Genomic DNA, 15,512 nt, shown 5'->3' with positions numbered 1-15,512 from the left:
GGTACGGTCCGGAGGAGAGGTGCTGGGTTCCGGTTGAGGATGTGTTGGACCCTTCAATGCAGCGGGAGTTCCACCATCTCCGGCCGGATCGCTCTGCGTCTCACCCTACGGGTCGTCCACAACTGAAATGAAGTTGGACCACTTTTTTTAAATGACTTAGTTTGTCTGTTTAATCTAAATAGCAAACAATGTCATTCATGCTCCTCTCAACAGAAATATTCAGAGAACTCAATAATGGAGGGGCCATATCTCTTTGAGACAATGAGGTAAAGACCAGTTAATAATATATCAGGAGTTTTTCAACTCTGGCCCTGCAGTACTAGTTGTGCAGGCTTTATCTCCAGCCCTGCAGTTCTAGTTGTGCAGGCTTTATCTCCAGCCCTGCAGTACTAGTTGTGCAGGCTTTATCTCCAGCCCTGCAGTACTAGTTGTGCAGGCTTTATCTCCAGCCCTGCAGTACTAGTTGTGCAGGCTTTATCTCCAGCCCTGCAGTACTAGTAGTGCAAGCTTTATCTCCAGCCCTGCAGTACTAGGTGTGCAGGCTTTATCTCCAGCCCTGCAGTACTAGGTGTGCAGGCTTTATCTCCAGCCCTGCAGTACTAGTTGTGCAGGCTTAATCTCCAGTCCTGCAGTACTAGTTCTGCAAGCTTTATCTCCAGCCCTGCAGTACTAGGTGTGAAGGCTTTATCTCCAGCCCTGCAGTACTAGTTGTGCAGGCTTTATCTCCAGCCCTGCAATACTAGGTGTGCAGGCTTTATCTCCAGCCCTGAAGTACTAGGTGTGCAGGCGTTATCTCCAGCCCTGCAGTACTAGTTGTGCAGGCTTTATCTCCAGCCCTGCAGTACTAGTTGTGCAGGCTTTATCTCCAGCCCTGCAGTACTAGTTGTGCAGGCTTTATCTCCAGCCCTGCAGTACTAGTTGTGCAGGCTTTATCTCCAGCCCTGCAGTACTAGTAGTGCAGGCTTTAGCTCCAACCCTGCAGTACTAGTTGTGAAGTCTTTCTCTCCAACCCTGCAGTAACACACCTGATTCAGTTAATCATTACCCAGACTAAAGACTATGATTGGTTGAACATTTGAATCAGGTGTGTTAGTGCTGGGCTGCGCTCGGCTGGAATAAAAGCCTAATGCCCTAAAGCCTTGCTTCTTTTGATATCAGACATCATAAAACTCTATGTTAACCAAAGGTCACTAGTGTTTAGGTAGTATTTTCTTATCTGAATGGGCACCCAACAAGTACGTGATTACACTGTCTGCTGGATTAAACTGTCTGATATGCAGTTATCCAGAGCAACTTCAATATGTTAAGATGTCATTTCACTGTTTCAATTTTATATGACTAATGAATTGTGTTATTACTCAAATCTCAACACTGTTTTGTATTCCTTTTTCAGTGGATGTACATCACTATGTATGCATAAACTACAGACCAAAGGGGATTGTCAGAAGACTTCAATTAGAATCGTAAGATTAGAAAAAGTGCTACGGTGGTGCTTTGCTGGACAAATCCTACATTTTCCTGGGTATTTCATTGCACTTCAACTTGATAAAGACTATCTTGATTAATCCCACAGCCCCTTCTTTGCACCAACGCTTGTCTTACTACCTCTGACTTTGCTGATAGTTACTTTATTGAGGGAAAATGGACTTACTATGACTGTGATGTGTGTTGTGTTACCGAGCCATCTTAACATGGATGCACCGACTATAAAGTCGATCTGGATGAGAGCGTCTGCTAAATGATTAAAATGTAAATGATTTAAAGCTGCTGCAGTTTAAAGACAGTGATCAAGATGGGTTGTGAGTAAATGACACTACTCTGTAAATGGACTGGTTTATAGGCTATAAAACTTTACAGGTTACATCCTGGTACTTTACATTTACTTTTCTATATACCGTATCCATGTGGGGATTTATTCATGTTTTTAGGTTATTTTCTTGCTTCCTGGTTTAAGTGCAGAACAAATCAGGTGCTGTCATTTGTTCACATAACAGAGTACAATATGATTGAGCTCACGTAGTAGAGAAAACTTCTATCCATGAAGAATCAGATTGAACCTAGTGTTTTTCTATGAGGGTCAGACGTTGTCACAAGTATCTTCGTCTTCTGACGATAATGCGAAATCGTCATCGGAAAAGGTAGACCAATACGCAGCAGGTGTGCAGTTGTTCATTTTGAACATTTAATTAAATCAACACGAATACAAAAACAACAAACAAGAAAACGAACGATAAACTGACAGTCTGCAAAGCATAGGCTCAACACAGAACAATCACCCACCCCGAACCACATAAAACAAATACCCTCTGCCACGTCCTGACCAAACTACCAAAACAATTAACCTTATACTGGCCAGGACGTGACAGACGTTGACATCAGTCTTCCATCCAGCATACACAGCACATGTTCTATTCCAGTGGTGGAAAAAGTACCTAATTGTCATACTTGAGTAAAATTAAGGTACGTTAAGGGAAAGTTACTTAAGTAGAAGTGAAAGTCAGCCAGTAAAATACTACTTGAGTAAAAGTATTTGATTTTAAATATACTTTATCAAAAGTAAAAGTAATTACTAAAATATACTTAAGTATTGAAAGTAAAAGTTAAAATAATTTTAAATTCCTTATATTAAGCAAAGCAGACGGCACCATTTTTTTGTTTTAACATGTTTCGGATAGCCAGGGTCACACTCCAACACTCATACACTATTTACAAAAGATGCATTTGTGTTTAGTGAGTCCGCCAGAACAGAGGCAGTAGGGATGACCACGTAATCTCTTGATAAGTGTGTGAATTTGGCTATTTTCCTGTCCTGCTAAGCATTCATAATGTATCGAGTACTTTTGGTTGTCAGGGAAAATATATGGAGTAAAAAGTACAATATTTCCTTTAGGAATGTAGTAAAGTAAAAGCAAAAGTTGTCAAAAATATAAATAGTAAAGTAAAGATACCCCAAAAATCTACTTAAATAGTAGTTTAAAGTATTTTTACTTAAAATACTTTACACCACTGGTGCTATTCCTTCATTCTTCTATTCATCTTCTCCTTATTCAATACTACCTCTGTTCACTGTTCAGAACTATTCAGAATATACTACACTGTCACCATGTGGCTTACCTGAAGAACTGCAAGCAGAACAGACTGCGTAACAGTGAAGTGTGCTATACAGAAATGTATTGTATTATGTTTCAACACTTTACTATCCAATAATGTGAGCTGAGCACCGATGGTATATTTGCATTTTATTAATTTGAAGAAAAATATAAATAAAGGGCTCTATTTAATCCGTATCATGGAAGTTCAGTATTACAGCGTGATTCAAATTTAAAGGCAATGTTCTCGCTTTAGCAGAGAATTCGTGGTAAACACTGCATATTTTAGCTCAATCAGAATGTACCTTTATATTTCTATTGGGCAGCGATAGTGATTGAATAGAGCCCTAACTTTACATAGGTCATATTTGTGGCCTAAGTACAAGGACAGGTGTACATACTTCATTAATTTTACATTCCTTGACAACAGATCATTTAAATATCTAAACATGTAAATGTGCAATCTTATGCAATGTTCCAATAAGAACACATATATAGACATATACTTGTGATAATTACGTACAAGAGTGATGCTAAACAAGAATGATAAACAATAAATGATTAAAACATGATTGGCTAAATAACATATTTGTAAACTTGGTTATATAAGTAGTACAAGACGATTCAACAATTGTAAAAGAAAAACAGGTTGTCGCTGTTAGTTTCAGAAGATGCTTGGCCCAACACTATGGTCTCATCATCTCGTCTCACATCATCTGCAGCATGACGGTGACCAGTGCCAGACAGAGAGAGATGGCTCCCAGGTCTTTCACAGGATGTGCTCCTCCAACACCACCTGAGAGGTAAAATCATTTTGAGACACTTTAATAGAGTTCCCAGCAATGGAATTATCCTGTGTAATTTATCCTATGTAATTATCGTTTGTAATTATGCTATGTAATTACCCTGTAACACTTGAATACATTATTCAGTTAATGTTAATGTCCACTCTCACCTTTTTATATGTTCTAACAGAAAATTATTAGCAGTGACAAGAACTTATAGTGGACTTGTTAGAAGATAATTCTATCAGTAGTCTTTAAAGGGGAATTCCTTAGTTGAAACAATAACAACGAGACGACAACCCGCCTCTGTTCTGGGATGGGCCATGAAGAAATGTAACCACTCTCAAATGTATAGGCTGAGCTATGGATGCAAGGACTGACCATCCATGATATCAAACTTATTGTTTTAACCATGTTATGAGGCTATAACAGTGTTTGTTTACATTTACAATATTTACAAATATTGGAGCAAAACAAGCTTATATTTTAGGTCCTCATGGAGTGTGACAGTTGAACTGAGCTCATGAGGCATTTCTAATTGATATTCTTCAAGAATCAATGGATAAATATAATTAATTTAGGAGTATAAAAATACTCCTAAATAGGAACTGCAGATTGCCCCTTAAGGGTTCATCAGGAATAATGCCTATATGTAATGTAAAGAGTTGGTGTGTGGGTGGTCCATGTTTCCTTACTCTGAGTTGAGGTGATTGGTATTGGCTTGGCTGTGACAGCGGTTTGTGCTGGCGTGGTGGTGGTGGTTGTGTTGAGGGGGACCACCGCTGTTGGCACCACCACAGTGGAAGCTGCTTTACCTCCAGTCAGACCCAGCCGTAGCATGTCCAGATCAGATTGAGGCTGCGCGACTAACCACGCATGAACAACCGTGTCATTCTCAAATGTCTTCAGATCATCCACGTTAGCACCCAGAAGTCCTTTCACCTCGCTCACGGTCAGACTCTGAGTTAAATGAATAAATAAAGAACAGATGAAACAGGTTTCCTGTATTTACATTGTAGCAGCAGGTAGAACAGGTCCAGAGCTATCTCATACTTACAGGAATTACAGTGCTCTCAAGACCTTTGAAGACGGCTATGTCCATGTTCACATTCTGAGCTGCAAGGTTCCTTATGTCTTCAATGGGTGCACCACCTGGCAAAAAGGGGAATGCACACTTTCAGCAAGAACTGAATAGAGTACCTCAGATTGTCATACTCCATTAGCTTTACCCATTTAGTTTTCCGGTGCAATAGAACCATTGGGATAGTCCCAACAGAACAAACCCTGCCCACCCGTCCCCCAGGCAAGCTAAATCAAGCGCACCAAAAGTAATTGAAAAAAAGCAAATACTCAGATCTGGTGTGTGTGTGTTTGTGTGTGTGTGTGTGTTTACCTAGGTAGGGGCTGATGAGTTGGTAATATGTTGGATTAGAGATACGCTGTGAGCTAAAAGAACTCTTGCTGATGTCGTATACAGCCCTCTTCTGTTCAGTGGAGCAAGAGGTCACATCCAGGGAATTGGCATTTCTTAGAAGATAAATGAGAAATGCAAACAACTGTTATTGTTACCCAGGACTACAGTTTAGCTGACATATTGTCTCAATGTTACCCAGGACTACAGTTTAGCTGAGATATTGTTTTCATGACTACAGTTTAGCTGACATATTGTCTCTGTTACCCAGGACTACAGTTTAGCTGACATATTGTCTCAATGTTACCCAGGACTACAGTTTAGCTGAGATATTGTTTTCATGACTACAGTTTAGCTGACATATTGTCTCTGTTACCCAGGACTACAGTTTAGCTGACATATTGTCTCTGTTACCCAGGACTACAGTTTAGCTGACATATTGTCTCTGTTTCCCAGGACTACAGTTTAGCTGACATATTGTCTCTGTTACCCAGGACTACAGTTTAGCTGACATATTGTTTTCATGACTACAGTTTAGCCGAGATATTGTCTCATTGTTATCCAGGACTACAGTTTAGCTGACATATTGTCTCATTGTTATCCATGAGTTGGTAAATGGAAATATGAAATAATTCATTAGCAGTTTTTTGCTGAGCAGGTCAGATATACTTACTTCAGACTGCTTGACGTGATGGTCTTCAGTACGCTCACGTCCAGAGAACACAGATTAGCACCAATGGCATTTAACTCAGAGCTCCCCAAAGAGTTACCTGACGTGTTCAAGTATGTTGTGATGATTGCTTTACTCTGAATGCATCAACAGAAAGAGACCTGTATTAGAGAAAAGCTACATACAAAAAAAGTACAAAGTACAAACGTCTCTTTCCATAATATACCTTCGCTGTTTCCCATGGACCATCACCAAAGGCCATCAGTGCTGACAGTGTGTCGATTTTGGTGATGCTCCACTTTGTGATGTCATCAAGAGTGGCCACACGCGACACAGAGCCCAGCACCCTAAGCTGCTCGTCAACAATTCCAGATGGATAAGCCTGTGGAACACAATTTTTGCATTTATTATGATTATGGTCCTCCACTCATTTGATCTAACGATTCAATAAACCGGACTGGTCTTCCGAGAGTAATGACATTCTCGTACCTATCCCTTCTCATATCTATGCACAGCCACTACCCTGTTATGAATACAATAATTTTACATTCCATTCTGGGAGTCAAATAAACAAATGTCAGACGGCCATTTTGACATCATCATTACCTGGTTTAGTTTGACTAAAATGATCTTCTGGAAGTTGTTATCGTCGACTTGTTTAGTGACAGCGGCCAGATTGTCTTTCAGAACGCTGGTGTCCAGACAGAGGTCAAACTGGGTCATGTCATAGCCAAAGGGGAACGAGGTGTCTGCGATGACCGACTGGGTAATGTTGCCAGTGATGCATCCTTTTGAAAAGCAACCAATGGTGAGAAAGAGAAGTTACACATACGTACACCCACATAGACACCAGACCAGTATGCAAGTATGCTACCCATGAAAATCTCATAGCAAATGTATCATTCTCCAAGATGTTTCTCCAAGATGATTTAGCGCATAGTGGGTTTACCTGCTCCTCGCTTGGATCTGCTGAGTGAGTTGATCTGCATGAACAGTGTCTTCAGCTTCCTCTTCACTGTTTCCTGCTTCCTCAGCTGGGGCATAAAGGACTTGAGGAACTTCCCTTTCACCTCCTGTGAATACCAAACCAAACATTTTAGATCAATAATTCGCACCCTTTTACGAAGATAATTTAAAGGCGTAAATAGAAAAAAATTGTAAAACATAAACGTACTGTTGTGAACATGCTCCAGAAGTTTTGGGTCAGATACAGTGGCAGGGTTCCAAGGTCTTCCAACGTTTGTTGATTCCATGTAGTCGTTTTTCTGAAAACCAAGTTCATGTTGTAAATTGTATTGTTATTGCATGTACAACTTCTGTGATTTAATCAAAAATCAAAACAAACTTTGTTCGCAAAAGTTCTCATTCACATACCCATACTGTGTCGTCCCTGAAAGTAGGAGCGTTTCCATGGCAGTGACCTGAGCTTTGGTGAAGTCCTTGCAGTTCTTCAGTTTCTCCAGAATGAAAGGGTCAGAGTTTTGGATGTAGGAGCCGTCCATAGTGCACACCATGTTTCCCAGCACCTCCACATTGTTTTTGCTAAGACTCACTTCACTAATTCCCTAGAAATTACACAACAAAGTGATGTGTTAATGAAATGAATTAGAGGTGATTCATTTGAATCATATGTTTCTATAAAACGTTGTTGACCTCCCAACTTTTCCAACATTCTGTAATTGTAATTGGCTATAGCTTTGGCTAGGGAAACCACAACTTTTCCAAAATTCTGTAACTGTAATTGGCTATAGCTTTGGCTAGGGAAACCACAACTTTTCCAAAATTCCATAGCAAAAAAGTGAACTGAAGGAGTGATAGTTCTGGTCTTGGTATGATAGTGTTGTTGTTGGTTTAAGAGAACCAGACTTTTCTGACTCATGCTACTATGGTAACGTAGAAACGCTAAGACGCTAATGATGAAACATGTTTACCGGTTACTGCATTCCAACATTCCATCAATGTTTTATTAAAGCTTTGGACTGTTATCTAACTTAGCTGAGGGGTCTGGGTATGTACTGTTAGGAGTCACTTCCTGCGCCACTGCACTTCTTAAAAAGGTCACAGGAGATTCACTACAAAAGTATGTGGACACCCGCTCGTCAAACATCTCATTCCAAAATCATGGGCATTAATATGGAGTTGGTCCCCCCTGTGCTGCTATAACAGCCTCCACTCTTCTGGGAAGGCTTTCCACTAGATGTTGGAACATTGCTGCGGGCACAAGAGCATTAGTGAGGTCAGGCTCTGATGTTGGGCGATTGGGCCTGGCTTGCAGTCGGCGTGGTTGAGGTCAGGGCTCTGTGAAGGCCAGTCAAGTTCTTCCACACCGATCTTGACAAACCATTTCTGTATGGACCTCGCTTTGTGCACGGGGGCATTGTCATGCTGAAACAGGAAAGGGCCTTCCCCAAACTGTTGCCACAAAGTTGGAAGCACAGAATAATCTAGAATGTCATTGTATGTTGTGGCATTAAGATTTCCCTTCACTGGAACTAAGAGGCCACGAAAAACAGCCCCAGACCATTATACCCCCACCAAACTTTACAGTTGGCACTATGCATTGAGGCAGGTAGCGTTTTCCTGGCATACACCAAACCCAGATTTGTCGTCGGACTGCCAGATGGTGAAGCGTGATTCATCACTTCAGAGAACATGTTTCCACTGCTCCAGTCCAATGACGGCAAGCTTTACACCACTGCAGCCAACGCTTGGCATTGTGCATGGTGATCTTAGGCTTATGTGTGGCTGCTTGGCCATGGAAACCCATTTCATGAAGCTCCTGACGAACAGTTCTTGTGCTGACGTCGGTTCCAGAGGCAGTTTGGAACTCGGTAGTGAGTGTTGCAACTAAGGACAGCACTCTGCGGTCCTGTTCTGTGAGCTTGTGTGGCCTACCACTTCGCAGCTGAGCCGTTGTTGCTCCTAGATGTTTCAACTTCATAATAACAGCACTTACAGTTGACCGGGGCAGCTCTAGCAAGGCAGAAATTTGACAAACTGACTTGTTGAAAAGGTAGCATCCTATTACAGTGCCTCGTTGAAAGGCATTGAGCTCTTCAGTACGGGCCATTCTACTGCCAGTGTTTTTTTATGGAGATTGCATGGCTGTGTGCTCGATTGTATATGCCAGTTAGCAACGGTTGTGGCTGAAATAGCTGAATCCACTAATTTGAAGGGGTGTCCACATACTTTTGTATATATAGTGTATCTATAGATGAAGGACACAACTCTGCAGCCACTCACCAAGCAGCTTTTTGCATTGTCCAGTAGCATTTCATCCTTGTTCAGCACGCTTGAGAGGACAGAGAATTCTGCAGAACCTGCCGCGTTGAAGTAGGACCTGCAATTGCTTTTTTCAACCTTTGCATAGCTGGAATGAAATGAACAATTATTACAGATTAATACAAATTAGCTAAGGAAATATTCCCTAAACCCATTGATCTACACATCACTCATATGAAGCATCAACAGGATTATAAAATCCTAAAATGCTTTCTGAAATACCAGGAAGTACTTTCTTTATAGTATTGTCTGGATTATTGTATAGTATTTGAATGTTAAAATCATTAACAAGATTAGATCATGAATAGGATTAGATCATGAACAGGATTAGATTATGAATAGGATTAGATCATGAACAGGATTAGATCATGAACAGGATTAAATCATGAACAGGATTAGATTATGAAAAGGATGAAATCATGAAAAGGATTAAATCATGAAAAGGATTAAATCATGAACAGGATTAGATCATGAACAGGATTAGATAATTAAAGATGCACTACTCAGAAATCGCTCCGCCATTTCCTGGTTGCTAAAATTAGAATAGTTTTCCTAATTTCAGTTTATGTGTCAACACAAGCATGTATTGTCCAGTGTGTATCACTTGATAGAGCACGGCACTTGCAAAGCCAGGGTTGTGGGTTCAATTCCCACAGGGGACCAGTATGAAAAAACAGTATGAAAATGTATGCACTCACTACTGTAAATCGCTCTGGATAAGAGCATCTGCTAAACAACTAAAATGTAAATATAGCGTAGAGAATTATTGTATCATCTAAACTGCTGTGAAATATCTTTTCAATAACCCAAAATATTGTATTTCAACTGGTGTACAAAACCTTAAGTAAAAGACGCAAAAAACGACGTTTAAGAACGGGAGCATAGAAATAGCACACATAGAACATATCGACAGCATCTTAGACTTGCGTTCAACGAGAATGACAGATCTATAACAGACAATTCTATGTGAATTTGTTTGGGTTTCCCAAAAGGTTACATATTGCAGCTTTAACAGGATAGATAATTAACAGGTTTAAATAACAAACATGATTACAAAATTAACACGATAACATAATTATCACGATTAGACTTACTTGTAATATAGTAGCATGTCTGAGGGATAGTCTGTAAAATTCTGGGAGAGGTTGTCTTTCAGTAAATTGTACATGCAGGTCAACTGTGTAAAAAAGAAAAGAGGTAATCATGTGTGAGATGTATTAGCTATCATCATCATCATCATCATCATCACTCTGACATCTTCATGTCTCACAGACCTGTGTTTCTTTCAGCACCACTTTCTCCCTAGAGATCCTCGGTCTGCAGGCATGAACCAGGCTGTGCACCGTTTCGGTTGCCATGGGCTGTGCTGATGTACATGTAAACCCTTGCAACACGGATGGAGAGAGCCTGTTTGTAAGAGGAGAGAGACTGTAAGAGGAGAGAGACTGTTTGTAAGAGGAGAGAGACTGTTTGTTAGAGGAGAGAGAGTAAGAGGAGAGAGACTGTAAGAGGAGAGAGACTGTAAGAGGAGAGAGACTGTAAGCGGAGAGAGACTGTAAGCGGAGAGACTGTAAGCGGAGAGAGACTGTTTGTAAGAGGAGAGAGACTGTTTGTAAGAGGAGAGAGACTGTTTGTAAGAGAGAGACTGTAAGAGGACAAAGCCTGTTTGTAAGAGGAGAGATACTAAGAGGAGAAGAGACTGTAAGAGGAGAGAGACTGTAAGAGGACAAAGCCTGTTTGTAAGAGGAGAGAGACTGTAAGAGGAGAGAGACTGTTTGTAAGAGGAGAGAGACTAAAAGGAGATAGCCTGTTTGAAAAGAGGAGAAGAGACTAAGAGGAGAAGAGACTGTAAGAGGAGAGAGACTAAGAGGACAGAGACTAAGAGGACAGAGACTAAGGGGAGAGAGACTAAGAAAAGAGAGAGAGATAACATAACAGGAAGTAGAAGGACAGAAAGACACAATAGGACAGTTGATCTGGGTTTGTTTATGTCATGTGAACTAATTCATAACTTACTCCTCCGAGTCGATGCTTGCATTGCTCGCTACGTTCCCGAAGAATAAAACAGCCTACAACACAAAGACAAGGTAAGAGTCTCGCTAATGACAGTTATATACGACAAATGCATAAATTGTTAATGTGAAACCTGCTAGGAATGAATAAACCCAGTGAGAAGAAGACAATGAAAATATGTTGTTTCCTACGGCTTTTTTCAACGTCTTTTCAACGTCTTGTGCTTATAGGGAAAAGCCTGTTCATAAATGACGACAAGATACTAACCTGCTCTTGCTTCCACGTCTTTCTGTTAATAGCCTGTACGTCCACAGGCTCCTGGGAGAAGGTCAGGAGAGCCCTGGGGATCAGTGTGGCCATGGCATCGGGTACGTTCGCAACCAACGCGTTGGGGCTTTGGTTGATGGTGATTATCTGGTAAGGAATCACAATGGAAAGACAACCATTTTGTTAGAACAAACAACATGGCTCTTCATCATGCTGTAGAATTTAGGGCAAATATAGTATTTTGACAATGTGCATACTTTTTCATATTTCAGTGACCCACAAACTGTAAAAAAATAAAAAATAAAATAACTGTAGCCAATACAACATTGTCAGATACACCTGGTACCTTGTTGACGTAGGTTTCCTGTACAATCTGTGGGGCAGCCAGCATGTTGGTGACAAACACAGAGCTCTGGGATGCTGTCAACAGCTCAGTGGCTGGGATGCTCGCTATCACCGCTGACGGAATGCCCGCAATGAGTGTGCCCAACGAAATCAGCGACGAGGCGGTGTCGATCTGTCAATCAAATAGTATTACTCTGATCAGGCTCATTCAAGTATGATTATCCAAGTTCATTTAAAAAATATATATTTTATCTTAATCAAACAGACTTTGATCCCAACTATACAGCAGAACAGGGAATTATAAAATAGCAGGCTTGTTACGCCAGAAATTAAAGTACTCAAAAGGATTATAGAAGCAGCTATGATTCTCTGATTCAAGAGAAGATGGCGCCCTCACCGGGAAGCCTCCGGTAATGATGCTCTGGATGACTGCACTAGCCTGGCCCAGGTTCCAGCCGCTCACAGAGCCGAGTGTTGCCAGGGACGACACAAGTACCGAGGAAGAGATGGAGGATATCTGGGTGGTCGTCAGGCCAGTGCTGCTGTTCCCAATGGTTACTAGGGTGCTCGCCGTGATAGTTTGGATATTAGCCACCAGTGCAGCAGATACCTGCCGGGGGGGAAGAAAAAGTAGTTTAGTCTTTAAACAAAACAGAATGCAAACACAAAAGCTTACGATTTGGTTAAGCCATAATTACCCATGTCATCCCCATTTGAATCAACATCCACTGTGACCTGGTTGTCACACTGAGTCAACCACTAAATAGGGTTGATGAATTTATGATTACGACAGGCAGCCTGTTTTGCTTGTTATTTTAGCATTAATATGTGTCACACATCAGTTTGTAAACAATGAAAAAAAAAAAAAAATCATTGAGTTATTAAATCCGCATACAAATGTGGTCTATTTTTTTGCATTCTGAAATAAGGCAGCTCCAAAATACTGGTGCATCAGCCTAGTTCAGTGCCAGGTAGCCTAGTTCAGTGCCAGGTAGTCTAGTTCAGTGCCAGGTAGTCTAGTTCAGTGCCAGGTAGTCTAGTTCAGTGCCAGGTAGTCTAGTTCAGTGCCAGGTAGCCTAGTTCAGTGCCAGGTAGCCTAGTTCAGTGCCAGGTAGCCTAGTTCAGTGCCAGGTAGTCTAGTTCAGTGCCAGGTAGTCTAGTTCAGTGCCAGGTAGCCTAGTTCAGTGCCAGGTAGTCTAGTTCAGTGCCAGGTAGTCTAGTTCAGTGCCAGGTCGCCTAGTTCAGTGCCAGGTAGTCTAGTTCAGTGCCAGGTCGCCTAGTTCAGTGCCAGGTAGTCTAGTTCAGTGCCAGGTAGTCTAGTTCAGTGCCAGGTCGCCTAGTGGTTAGAGCGTTGGGCCTGTAACCAAAAGGTTGCTAGATCGAATCCCCGAGCTGACAAGGTAAAAATCTGTCTTTGTAGGCTGTCATTGTAAACAAGAGTTTCTTATTAACTGAATTTCTTAGTTAAATAAATATTAAAAGTGCCAGTCCAAGAAGGCTCAAGGTCATTGGCCACAGATAGAATTACAACAAATCACGTTATATCTACAGTAGCTTTGATTGACATTTTAATTTCATAGTCTTAGCTAGCAGTCATTATCGTAAATCAAGTCGACAGTCTAATAGCAAATCCTTTTTAATCCTTAGCATAGTAAGATAAATAATGAAGAGAAATTAGAGATATCGGTGCTCATCGGCCATTGCACATAAAGAATACACAAGTTGGAAATCGCTAATTCAACAATGAGTCGTTTGGAAGGAATCAGTGGCTAACTGCAAGCAGTGCAAAGCAATCAGTAACAGTAGCCTGCTATTCAATCGAGTGGTTGTGTTTTTCTTCAGAATTCCCACCATAACTCCAGAGTGCCAGACTTTGATGACAAAAGTTTGATTACAAAACCACCGCGCCACCTTCATGTTTAAGTGAGCACATCAGAAGTCAAGGTGAGCCCAAAAATGTATTGTATGCTGTTGCATAAACGATGTAATATACCAGGGAGATATGTATATTGTAGCTGAGAAAGTAATACTAAGTGTATGTTGTATAGTAAGCAGTTAGTAGCCCATGTGCCTCACCCTAATAATTTAGTCTATTTTCACCAACGCGGTATTGTAAACACTTTGTTCGTGGCCGGTGTGTGCTTGTTTGCCTATAACCAGTTTTAGAGAAATGTAATCATCGAATATTGTAAAAGCTTTCATTGTCTGTTTATTTGTAAAAACGGCCCATGTTCTGAATTCTGTCGCTGTACATTTCAAAATTGCAGAACAAATAGTAAAAATAAAAAACGTGGTAGCAGGTAGCCGAGTGGTTAGAGCGTCGGGTCAGTAATTGACAGGTTGCTGGTTCGAATCCCTGAGCTGACAATGTAAAAAGGCACCTGAGAAAGGCACCTAACCCACGTTACTCTCGGTGCCGAAAACGTGGATGTCGATTAAAGCAGCACTCCGCACCTCTCTTATTCAGATTTCAGTTGAATGCATTCAGTTGTACAACTGACTAGGTATCCCCCTTTCGTTTACATCCGTCATCTCTCGCTCATTAAGGTCTTAATCGAAATTACGGATTGCCTCTTATCCGCTTGTTGTCCCCTTTGCCATAGTTTGTACATCTCAATTGTCAGTAGAAACCACATTTGTTTAAGCAAATCAGCCATATCAACTATGTTTTTTTTTAAAGGCAGTAAATGAGGCTGAATGAACTGTAAGGTAAGGTGTTGGGACTGCTGTTGGGACTCTGCAGTTGGGACAGCTTTATGTAGGCCGGAACAGTTTGTAGGCACCGTTTGTCACCGTTATAGTGCAATTCATGTATTGTTTAGTGTTGTGGCTTTTCTGGCATGCATCCCACATTTGTTTTGTTTGCCCCAACAACATTTACATGCTAAAATCGTCCCTGGACATAAGCATATCATGTGAAACTCAGAACTATGTATGTTTTCCTTGTTCTATTTTTAATCCTGTACCTGAGGTTCCTCTGTTCTATTCCTAATCATGTACCTGAGGGTCCTCTGTTCTATTCCTAATCATGTACCTGAGGGTCCTCTGTTATATTTCTAATCATGTACCTGAGGGTCCTCCGTTTTATTCCTAATCATGTACCTGAGGGTCTTCAGTTCCATTGCAGAATAGCTTCAGACGGTCCAGGATTTCCATACTGGCTGTCTGGCCCAGGGAATTATAGGCCGTACTTGGGACCTCACACAGGAAGAAGCCAGGCAGTCTGAAGGAAAACAAAATATCCAGACAAACCATTGTTACAGTGTCATTTCAGTTGGGTTCTAACCATTATCGTTTAATGTTATTACTAGAGAAATGCTGCTACAATAGCTGCTGTTATTGCTGCCACTACAGTACATATATTACTAGAATCCCTACTTACTTAAACAGTTCTACTAACATCCTTACCATGACCATCGTAGCACTACTACTACTACTACTACTACTACCACTACTACTACCACTACTATCACTACCATCACTACCACTACTACTACTACTACCACTACCACCACCACTACCACCACTACTTATACTACCACTACTACTAGTACTACTACTACCACCATTACTACCACTACCACCACTACTACTACTACCACTACCACCACTACTTATACTACCACTACTACTAGTACTACTACTACTAC

General features: G+C 41.0%; 1 protein-coding gene across 1 annotated transcript in view; it reads right to left on the bottom strand.

Moving 5' to 3' along the window:
- Positions 1 to 3,224: 3,224 nt before the first annotated feature.
- Positions 3,225 to 15,512, bottom strand: part of LOC106606833 (uncharacterized) — a 42,474-nt gene continuing 30,186 nt past the window's right edge. The window contains exons 81-98 of the mRNA XM_045712327.1: positions 14,965 to 15,085; positions 12,260 to 12,472; positions 11,864 to 12,034; positions 11,518 to 11,664; positions 11,254 to 11,306; positions 10,512 to 10,644; positions 10,332 to 10,414; positions 9,199 to 9,325; positions 7,330 to 7,520; positions 7,130 to 7,220; positions 6,905 to 7,028; positions 6,562 to 6,743; positions 6,182 to 6,337; positions 5,959 to 6,092; positions 5,268 to 5,401; positions 4,932 to 5,026; positions 4,570 to 4,834; positions 3,225 to 3,885 (exon numbers count right to left, since the gene is read on the bottom strand). Coding sequence (XP_045568283.1) covers positions 3,797 to 3,885; positions 4,570 to 4,834; positions 4,932 to 5,026; positions 5,268 to 5,401; positions 5,959 to 6,092; positions 6,182 to 6,337; positions 6,562 to 6,743; positions 6,905 to 7,028; positions 7,130 to 7,220; positions 7,330 to 7,520; positions 9,199 to 9,325; positions 10,332 to 10,414; positions 10,512 to 10,644; positions 11,254 to 11,306; positions 11,518 to 11,664; positions 11,864 to 12,034; positions 12,260 to 12,472; positions 14,965 to 15,085 — 2,509 coding nt within the window. The 3' untranslated portion in view covers positions 3,225 to 3,796. The remainder of the gene's footprint in view (positions 3,886 to 4,569; positions 4,835 to 4,931; positions 5,027 to 5,267; positions 5,402 to 5,958; positions 6,093 to 6,181; positions 6,338 to 6,561; positions 6,744 to 6,904; positions 7,029 to 7,129; positions 7,221 to 7,329; positions 7,521 to 9,198; positions 9,326 to 10,331; positions 10,415 to 10,511; positions 10,645 to 11,253; positions 11,307 to 11,517; positions 11,665 to 11,863; positions 12,035 to 12,259; positions 12,473 to 14,964; positions 15,086 to 15,512) is intronic.

This window comes from Salmo salar, chromosome ssa01, assembly GCF_905237065.1.
Source record: "Salmo salar chromosome ssa01, Ssal_v3.1, whole genome shotgun sequence".
NCBI lineage: Eukaryota > Metazoa > Chordata > Actinopteri > Salmoniformes > Salmonidae > Salmo > Salmo salar.
Note: the sequence above shows the minus strand (reverse complement) of the source record. Positions and strands in the feature narration are given on the sequence as shown.